The sequence below is a fragment of the Pelodiscus sinensis genome, chromosome 6, assembly GCF_052426305.1.
Source record: "Pelodiscus sinensis isolate ZL-2025 chromosome 6, ASM5242630v1, whole genome shotgun sequence".
NCBI lineage: Eukaryota > Metazoa > Chordata > Testudines > Trionychidae > Pelodiscus > Pelodiscus sinensis.
Window position 1 is genome coordinate 86431948 of NC_143057.1, and position 11031 is coordinate 86442978.

At 43.1% G+C, this 11031-nt stretch overlaps 1 protein-coding gene across 1 annotated transcript; it reads left to right on the forward strand.

Annotated features, from left to right (window-relative positions):
* Positions 1 to 1937: 1937 nt before the first annotated feature.
* On the forward strand, positions 1938 to 10230 carry F2R (coagulation factor II thrombin receptor). The gene is made up of 2 exons (XM_006119124.5): positions 1938 to 2319; positions 6130 to 10230. Exons 1-2 carry the CDS (start codon positions 2178 to 2180, stop codon positions 7308 to 7310), a joined length of 1323 nt encoding a protein of 440 aa, XP_006119186.3. The 5' UTR covers positions 1938 to 2177; the 3' UTR covers positions 7311 to 10230.
* The last annotated feature ends 801 nt before the right edge of the window (positions 10231 to 11031 follow it).

Sequence of the window (11031 nt, forward strand, 5' to 3'; positions counted from 1 at the left end):
CCAGGGTTACCCTTTTGAATCATGCAGAGGCAGCATTTTAAAAGGGCAGCCCACCGCACAGCTGATTCGTGGATCAGCTGTGCAGCGGTCACCTTGGGGTTTCAAAGTATTACGAAGTATTGCTCCTCCTCTTCTTTTCCTCCTCCCGCCCCCCCCCCCCCCCGGCTGCCTCTAGTGACTAGTCTTTAATATCCGTAGAGAAAACCACACAAAAGAGACTAACAAATCTTCACCTTCCCACTGATTTAGGTGGAGCAATGATTTTACCTAAAAATTATTCTACATAAACATCCAAGTCTAACTTAATGACAGATTTTAAACTGGTATGAAATTCTTTATGTAACTTTCATTTAACATACCGATAATTCATAGAAACAATCCCTTGTTCCTGGGAACTCTGAAGGAGACCAGATGTACAGTTAACTACAACGAACAACACTGCATAGGTTGATGGATGACATTGGTGAGCCTTGTAGGCTAGATCCAGCTTGTGGGGGAAGGAAGCAGCTTTGCGCACTGCTGCACCCTCACCCCCACAAATGGGGGAATTGCAACACAGGAAACCATTTTTCCCACTGCTCCTGCTGCCCAGAATCACAGCCCACTAACAGCAGCAACAGGGGTTGGTGCGTGGATGCAGCAGGGGGCACAGAGCCGGGAAACTGCTCCCTATGTCCCTCATGCCCAAATCCTATACCCCCATCATGAACACACAGACACTCTCCAACCAAAACCTTGCTCCTGCATCCTCCCACCCACACAACCCTCACACCCTACCTTCCTTCCCAATCCTCTCTCCCCCCCCCCCCCCCCAACGGAGCCTACTCCTGCAGCCTCCCTCCTGGCCAGATTCCCACCCCAAGTTTGTTCCTGCACCGTATCTCCTGGCCAGAAAATGCACTTGCGCCCCTATGTCGTCCTGCACCCATTTTGTCATGTGTGGGTGGCTGGTGGTCAGTGGAAAGGTCTGTGAGCAGGGCGAACCATGGGCCAAAAAGTTTGAGAGTGATGGATCTAGAAGTACCTATGCTAGTGGAAATTACCTGATTTCTTGGAAATCTTTGAACTTACAGACCAACTTCTTCAGATCCAGTTGATGGAAGGGTACAGTTTTTGTCTTCCACTACTAGTGTTCAAGTTTCCAACTCTCTCCCTTCATCTGATGCAGGATGCTAGAAAACTTGAGATATGTATTGGTGATGAGGAAGGGACACTTGGGGGCCATTGCATCAATGCCCACGTCTTGTATATCCTTCACTAGATCCTCTATTCCTTAGCATGTGGGTGGAGTGTATCCTTTAGCATGTTTTTTTATGGAGTTCAGAGGTCTTCATAGTGAAATGAAGGTTTTAGCTCTGACTAGTTATTTGCAAAGCTCTTATCGCTGCCACGATGAGGTAATGTTCTGCTCTAGACAGCAAAGCTGAAGGCCAGGTCCAAGGTGTGATTGGCTGGGTGGGTTGCGCCAGAGGAGCTGCTCAAAGGAGGTGAAAAGGTCTGTATCAATAATATGAATATTGAAATCTTCCCAGGCATCAATCCCCACCCTTGCCAGCAAAGCACCAGAGCGCGCCTTTGTGAACTTTTTACTCTGCTCAGATCAGTTCGTTTTGGCTTGTGCTGGATACACTGTGGGCAGCTGGAGGATTCTCTGCATCTTGGGGTCTTCAAACGATTTGAAGGGTTCAATATCTGAGATACAGGTGAGAGGATTATTCTAGGAGGGATGGGCGAGATTTTGTGGCCTGCACTGTGCAGGGGGTCAGACTAGATGATCATAATGGTCCCTTCTGACCTTATTAAAGTCTATGAGACGGGAAAGCTCAACTGTGGGGCCTGGCCTGGTGGGACCGGGGAACGTTTCCTTCCGGCACTGAACGAGCCCGGGCTCCTTTGTTGCAGGGCGAGGACACACAGAGGGCGTCTCCCCCCTCCCTGGGGCACGTGGCGCGGCTGGAGGGACACTGAGGGCGGGCTCGGGTAGCCGGGAAGCCTGCTCTGTCCGCAACCCGCCTGCTAGCTCCTCCCCGACAACGTAGAGGGAAGCGGTGGCGCCTCTCCCAGGGCTGCGGGGAGCAGCGAGCGGGGCTGTGCGGTCTGCGCCTGTGACAGAGGGGGCCGCCGCTTCCCCTCCGCCCCCGGGGCCGCTTATAAGCCCCGTTCCCCGCGCACTTCCTATGCGTTCGGGAGAGCCGTGGACGACAAGCGGCTTGCAGAGACCCCGGCCCGCGGGCGAGGCAGCCATGGGGCGCCAGATGCTGCTATTCGGCGGGCTCGCCCTGCTCGGACCCCTGCTCGCCTTCTGCGCGCCAGCCAACGGTGAGTCTCCTCCTCCCGACCCGGGGCGCTCCTGGTCCCTGCCTGGCACACGGAGCCGGGCGGGCCACCTCACCTGTGAGCAAGCCAGCGGGCTAGGAGCGAGGCGCTGGCCCACGGTGGCGGAGGTAGAGGGGCTCGCCAGGCTGAGGGCTGCCCGGGAGCAGCGACCCACCGTCCCTGGGAAGGGATTGCTGGGGCGGCAGCCATGGCCACTGGGCAGGGTTTCCCGGAGAGCTCTGCCCGGCCGGGGCATCCCATACGGCTCCTCGGACCCCGGGCTTCCTAGGGCTGGATTCTGGCTCCCCCTTTGTGTCCTCATATCGTTCCTAGCGGCCGCAGGGCCAGCTGCTGCCAAGATCGAGACTAGCCTTAATCCTCGCCTGTGCCCACGGCCAGCGGCAGGGTTGGTTTGTTTAAGGGGCAGTGAGGTTAGCTGCTTAGCTGTGTTACCGTGCCGCCTTGGAGAAGCAAGGAGAGGGATGGGGACCCACTGCTGTTGAGGAGGCAGGCTTTGGAGCGACACAAAGCTCTTCTTGTGTGGGAACTTACCAACCGAGGTTAGGCCAGTAACCGGGAAAACGCAAGGCTGCAACAACTCTGCTAATACCGCCTTCCCATTGTGTACCATCAGGGTAGGTAAGCGCTGAAACAAATTGCCTAGGGAGGTTGTGCATAACCATCACTGGAGTCTTTTAAGAACGGATGAGACAAAACCTTAGCCTCCGTTTTGCCAGAAGCTGGGAATAGGCAATAGGGGATGATTACCTGTTCTGTTCATTCCCTCTGAAGCCCTGGCATTGGCCACTTTCAGAAGATAGGATAGTGGACTAGATGGTCCCACTACGGCCATTCTTGTATTTTTATGTTCTAATCTAAACACCAGTCAGGAATGTACTAGTGTTATTACTTAGCCCTGCCTTGAATGTAGGGGTCTGAACTAGATAACCTATTGAGGCCCTTCCAGTCCTACCCTTGTATGATTCTATAAGACAGGAATAATGTTGCTTAAGTGCCTTGTTAAAGGGTTTTCAGGGCTACAGATGGAAAGACATTTTCCATAAATGGTGGTGTTTCTAATTTAAAGAATTTTTTGCCATGTATATTGTTTGTGTTTGATTCTCTATTCATATAAAGACAAACTGATCAATTCCGTTTTCTCATTCTTCTGCATCAGTGTTACCCTTTCTAAGTTGCAGACACTATACTTGAAATTTTAAGTAAAATAAACTTCCATTGACAGAAAATAAATAATATATTGCCATGAGCACTGCTAGTAACAAGCTTTTTCCATTGGTAATGTGCCTCTATGTGGATGACTCTGAATCAAATTATAGAAGTTGCAAATATGACAATGAGTACTTAACCAATTGTTGTCATAAATGAAAATCTGATACATAAAAGCATACATGAGCTCATGTATGAGTGTGCATTTTTTGTGTATTTCACAAGTTTTTATTATGGATTTTATATTTTTAATTTATTATACAATGTAGGTTAAATTTACTGTTTTAGAATTTGATAGGGTAGAGTTTGTTAGTTTTTAAGATACTTCAGTAATTTTCTGTATATTTCTATCATCACTGTATGAAGATGAAAAGAATAAATACTATTTAAATATTTGGTGTTGTAAGTTTAATGTACATCAGACATGATTAAGCAGTTTACCAGAAAATTGTTTTAAAATATATTTTTAATTACAATGTCCCTGCTATGCTGTGAATAAAAGTAATTAGACTTTGGTTCCTGGTTCAACTAATGCTTCCTGAGTATGTGATAAATGGAAGGTATACAACATGGTGTTTACTGTAGTCTGTATGACATATTTTTAAAACTTATTTCCCATGGAAGGTGTTTGTTATATTTTTATGACTAATTTTCTGGTGTAGAATCTTTAGATTGCCACTGTATGGTATAAACTTAAAAGAAATTTAATTAAAATATACACCAAGTAATGCCAATATAGAAATATATTGTTGAATTCTACTTTTATAGAATCAATAAATTGTTCCTGTAACTCCCTCCAAAAAAGGTGTAAATTGTGTTCTTGCAGTTGCAACCATTTGCCTGCTAAAGGACATTTAGGAAGTAGAATAATGTACAATTTTTACTTACTATATCTTAAGTGGTATTGTAATTCTGTTTAGTTTACAGAATATAAAAGGTAGTTATATAGAAAAATGTTAACCTTTTTGTCCCATTGAACAGAAATCATTCATCTGTCATATAGAACTGTATTTCATCCAAATCTTTGAACTTTGTTAATGTGTTTGTTAGGGATGTTAGATAGTGGGTAATAGAACAATCAACTAACCACATGAATTCTTAGCGGCTAGTAGACTATTCTGTAGTCCCCAGGGGTGGGAACGGCAGCCAGTGGCTCCAGCCCCACTCCCAGAGAGCCCCCTGCTCTGATGCCTCTGTATAAGAGGAAGCAGCGTAGGATGCCAGGCGGGAGCCGGTCCGCAAGGAGAAATAGTTTAAAAATCAGCTCCCCTCACAGACCGGATGCTGCCTCTGATAGAGAGAGCAGCGTGGGGTGGCAGCAGCCCCTGTCCACGAGAGGGTTTGAGCTCCCCACAGACGGAGGCTACTGGGGGGACAGGGAAGGCTGCCTCAAAGCAGCCTCTGTCTGCGGGGAGCTCCGCTCCCCTTCTGAACAGGGCCTGCTTGTTATGAAGCAGTCTCTGTCCATGGTGAGCCTGGGCCCACCGCAGGCAGGGGTGGCTGCTGTAAAACAGATTTCGCTATGGGCAGAGGCTGCTTCGCAGCTGCCTCCCCTACTCCCACATCCACCTCCCCTGCCCCCACATCCACACTGCTGCCTCTGTTAGAGGCAGCAGTGTGGAGAGAGGGGGACAGGCAGCACTGTGGAGCTGCTGCTGGGGGGGGGGGGGGGGAAGCATCTTTTAAGCCCGCTTCCCCCAGCACTGGCTCCTGCTTCCCTCCCCCTTGCTGCCTCTAATATAGAGACAGCAAGGGGTGAGGGGGAAATGCGAGTAGTGAACTAGATTAACCAATATGCCTAGGTTTATCAGCTAATCAACTACAGGCAGTCCCCGGGTTACGTACAAGATAGGTACTGTAGGTTTGTTCTTAAGTTGAATTTGTATGTAAGTCGGAACTGGTACATATTGTAGGGGAAACTCTAGCCAAACATTTCTCCAGAGCTCAGTTTTATTCTCCCACACCTCACTTCTCTCCGTCCTTTATTCTCAAGCTGAGGTGTCTGCTGAGAAAAGCCGCTTTGCGTCTCCCTAGTCTGCTGGGGGGGGACGCTAGCTTCGCGTCTCCCTGGTCTGCTGGGGGGAAGCAGCTAGTGCGGGGTTGCTTCACCCCGTTTGTAAGTAGGGATCCGATGTAAGTCGGATCCATGTAACCCGGGGATTGCCTGTACTCATTCACATCCCCAATTTAAACTTAGTTTTTCAGTGGTAAACGTGCTCTTTTGGCTATGTGCATGTCATTACTATTGCTCCTAATGGAGTTTTATGCTTGAATAGCAAGGAGACACTAGATCGCTATAACAACTATAAAAGAGCTTGGCAAATCTAATCAAAGAGTAACAGGATTTATTGTGTTACAAGGGTACCTAGAGGGCCCTACGAAGATCAGGGGACAAAGAGAGATTAAGCAACTTGTCAAATGTCACGTAGGCAATCACGAGCAGCACCACAAATACAAAATGATTTCCTGAATTCTCGTGTGATGATGTAACCACAATACCATTCTTCTTCTTGGTAAACTATATTCATGCTAGAAAACTGTGTACAAATATCTTGCATACTAATCTTATTGTTTTTGAATTCTCAGAAAAAACTTCAAGGAATGACACCGTGCGGGGAAGAACCTTTGTATATTATAACAAAGAGAACACCTATGAACCTATACCTCCTGAAGCCATTGATAGTGATTCAAAAGTTGGATCAGAATTAATCAATATAACTACAAATGTATCAACACAAACAATATTCATCTCTCATGATGCTGAGAGATACCTGACTAGTCAATGGTTGACTCGTTTTGTTCCTTCAGTTTACACATTAGTGGTTATGCTAAGTCTCCCTCTGAACATTACAGCAATATTTGTATTCCTGATAAAAATGAAAGTTAAAAAGCCAGCCATAGTATATATGCTGAATTTGGCCTCAGCGGATGTATTGTTTGTAAGTGTGCTTCCTTTTAAGATTGCATACCATTTTTCTGGAAACCACTGGGTTTTTGGACCTGAAATGTGTCGTCTCATCACTGCTGCATTCTACTGTAACATGTACTGTTCGATATTGCTGATGACTGTTATAAGCATTGATCGTTTCTTAGCTGTGGTGTATCCTATGCAGTCTCTCTCATGGCGTACATTAATGCGTGCCTCCTTAATCTGCTTTACCATATGGCTTATAGCCATAGTTGGTGTTATACCCATTCTTATCACAGAGCAAACTGTGAAAATACCTCAGTTAAACATTACAACCTGCCATGATGTACTAGAAGAATCTGAACTTAAGAGATATTACCGGAATTTCTTCTCCATTTTCTCATCCATTTTCTTTTTTGTGCCATTAATAATTACTGCTGTTTGTTATGTGTGTATCATCCAATGTCTAATCTCTTCTAATATTGTTGCAAAGCAAAGTAAGAAGACACGTGCTTTACTCTTGTCTGCAGCTGTTTTCTCTGTTTTTATTATTTGTTTTGGCCCAACAAATATCCTTTTATTAATTCATTATGTATCTTTTTCTTACAACAACCAGTTAGAATATCTCTATTTTGCTTATCTCCTCTGTGTTTGTATCAGCAGTGTAAGCTGCTGCATTGATCCTTTGATTTATTATTATGCCTCTTCTGAGTGTCAGAGGCAGGTTAGAAATCTCTTTTGCTGTAAAAAGAGTCCTGAACCTAGTAGCAGCAGTGGTCAGTTAATGGCTAGAACCAGCGGAAGGGATACATGCTCCAGTAATCTGAGTAACAGTGTCTACAGGAAGTTGCTAACATAATGTTTTATAAGCTTTGAAGATTTTTATACCACTCCAGTAAAAAATAACTGTGCAATTTTGGACAAATTTGAATTGATATATTGTAGGGTAGATTCATTATAGTAATACATCATTCTAAACACAGCACAGGAATCTATGTATTTCTTTGTGTATAGATGAAGTGTGAGGAAGCAAGTAGAAATGTAAGGGTACATCTACACTACAGAGGAAGATTGAAGCTACTGCTGTTCATCTTCCAGGGTTCGAATTTGCTGGTCTAGTGAAGACACACTAATTCGAACTGAGAGGGACACTCCAGTCAACGTCAGTAGTCCTGTTTCCACGAGGAGTAAAGGAAGTTGAAGGGAGACTCTGTTCCCTTCGACTTCCTACAGTGTGGACAGCGCCAAAGGTTAAGTTAAGCTACTTCGACTTCAGCTACACAATTAACGTAGCTGAAGTTGCGTATTTTAATTCAACTTTGTCCTGTAGTGTGGACCTACCCCAAGAGGTTAACCAGTAAGCTGATGCTTATCTGTTTCTGTTAATGGTTAAACTCTCAAGGGTCCCAGCTGCCTGACCCATAACTTGGGCTCTGCTGCAGGCAGAATCCAATGTGCATAGGGTCCTGGGAGCCAGGATCCTGAGAGTGCAGGGGAGGGGGGAGGGAAGCCGGCGGGAGCCCATCCCTTCCTACCCCTAGATCCCAGGGTAAATATTGATTTGTTACGTGGTTTTACACATTTTTACATCCCTAGAAGAAATATAAAGAACTTTTATTAAAAGCTATTGGCTATTATTTTAGTTAAATACAGGTAAACACTTTTAAATTTGCAATTCAGTTTTTTGTAAAATTCTGTAAAAATATTTCCTGTTTTAGGATTTAAAATCCTTTAAAAAAGTTTCTGTACCATAAGTGAAATATATCAAGTCATCTCTCCATTAGCTCATGAATTAAACGAAAATTATTTACCAGCCAAGCTGTGTTTGCAATTTCATTATTTGTAGTTGAGCTATATAATTAAGTCTATTGAGCATCATTCTGCATTTTGGGGACCTCAGGGTATGGATTCTGCATTTCTCCCAATTTTACATAGAAGTTTATGAAGCAGATTTTAGCAAACAAAAGCTAGTGTTAGACAACTGAGCTTGTCATATAAAACAATTCACAGCAGCTAGGACTATATTTTATGTCACAGTTCTCACTAATATTGAAGTAACCATTGGAAAATACTTGTTGGTTTCCTGATTTTAGATTATGCTACGTTTAGAGCAAAATTTCTCCAAACATCAATGTTAATATACATGCACAAAAATTGACACTTACAAGTCAGCATTTGCACATGCCATTGCTCTGTGTGCATTTTACCATGCGTTTGTACTTTTTTTTGGTACCATTTGGCACCTGCTGTTTTGCAACTTAAAAATGCATTTTTCCTGAATGCAAGTAGACCTCATCACTTAGAAGCTTGTCCTCTATCCAGTGAAAACAAGTCTGATCAGTTTTGAAACATTTCGTTTTAAGTTTGTTATAAATGTTTTGGTGTTTTATTTCAGAGCTAGCCTCATCATGCATGTATAGCATCATTATATGCTGAAGTGTTACTATGTGCTTATAGCATACAAATTAATAGGACATTTGTATAAATACTAGGACTTAATTTGGTTTCTCTTTTCCAATACAGTGACAATGAGGTTCATGTAAATTTTGTAACAGAAAATTGTCAAGCAACAGCATTGGCTTGCTATATTCAGAGTGAATAAAAATGTCCTGTCGCTTACAAAAGAGAGATGAGAAATTTAACTTTACAGTAGGTACTATGAAAATGGCAAATGTTCCCAAACATAATTTATTTTACCTTTATTTTTTCTTTTTGTGATGGTGTTAAACTTGTTGCTGCAAATATTGAATGCTAGTCTCTCTCCTGATTGAGCCTTACAAGATTTTACCTACTTCGAATAAATGTGTGAAGACCTGGGAGCAATTATAACAACCTATTTTATATAGTTACCATATAGTCTGTTAACATATGGGCTGTGTCTAGACTGGCCAGTTTTTCCGGAAAATCAGCCGCTTTTCCTGAAAAACTTGCCAGCTGTCTACGCTGGCTGCTTGAATTTCCGCAAAAGCACTGACTTCCTACTGTAAGAAACCAGTGCTTTTTGCAGAAATACTATCTGCTCCCGTTCGGGCAAAAGTCCCTTTTGCGCAAAACTTTTGCGCAAAAGAGCCAGTGTAGACAGCTGAGATTTGTTTTCCGCAAAAAAGCCCCAATCGCGAAAATGGCGAGCAGGGCTTTTTTGCACAGAAGCGCGTCTAGATTGGCTACAGACGCTTTTCCGCAAAAAGTGCTTTTGCGGACAAACGTCCATGCTAATCTAGACGCTCTGTTCCAAAAATGCTTTTAACTGAAAACTTTTCCGTTAAAAGCATTTCAGGAAAATCATGCCAGTCTAGACACAGCCACGGAGTATGCTCAGATTCCTTTTTATTTGAATAGAGTACTAAATGCATGCTTTTGCTGCAGTACACTAGTTTAAAGCTTTATGGCATGTGGTATGATGTTTTGTTTACTGAATGTGGGTAAGGAGGGATGGGGGAATAAAATACAACCTCCACTGTGAAACCTCAGGAAACATTTGTTGAAGCTGACGCACTCAAAATAATCACATACTCTTGCTGTGGTTTTGTGCTTGAGTATGAAGATGGTTTCTTTTTTACCATGTGTTAATTGGACATTTGTTTCAATATCCTAATATTTTGTTTGTTTCTAGAAGTTCACGGGAGTCTGTTTAAGCAGCTTTGGTAGGGCAAGAATTATATATTGAAAGGAAAGGAAACATATTTTGGAAATGGCTTGTTGTCATACTGGGATTTCTGTTTTCTTCCAGTCTGTGTTTGCGTAAAATACACATGAAATAAATGTTTCTTTAAATAATACCAATTCAACTATTTTATGAAGCTGCATACTTTCCTAATGTAGTTTTACAGATTTAAGTAAAATGTGTAAATATTTAGTATTTTTCATATGTTATTCTCTGAATAAATAAAATACATTAATCCATATTTTCCCTTCATGGAAAAACAAATATTTATTGAATACTTTAGAACTTCAGTTCATTTGCGCTAATAATAAGCATGTAAACGTCCTCTCTGTGTTTGACTACAAGGTGCAACCAAGATTTCTGTACATGAGTCTAACCATGCATTCTTTAGGTACCCAAAATTCCTTCTGATATCTGTGAGGATTTTGGATGTACAAGGAATGTGGGATTGGGGACTTTTATGGCAGAAAGAGGGAACCTCTAGCCTGCAGGCCAAACATGATTCATCAGGGTTATTCATTCTCCTGTGTTGCGCACAACACACCTGTTAATGCATCTTAGAATCATGTTTGGTTTTTTTGCAACAGCGTCACACTGTTAACTCATATTTAGTTTGTGGTCCACTTTGACCACTAGATCCCTTTCTGCAGTATTCCTTCCTAGACTGTCACTTTCCATTCTGTATGTGTGAAACTGATTGTTCCTTCCTAAGTGGAGTACTTTGCATTTGTCCTTATTAAATTTCATCTTATTTACCTCAGACCATGTCTCCAGTTTGTCCAGATCATTTTGAATTTTGACCCTATCATTCAAAGCAGTTGCAACCCCTCCCAGCTTCATATCTGCAAACTTAATAAGCGTACTCTAAATTATTGATGAAGATATTGAACAGAACAAGTCCCAAAACAGACCCCTG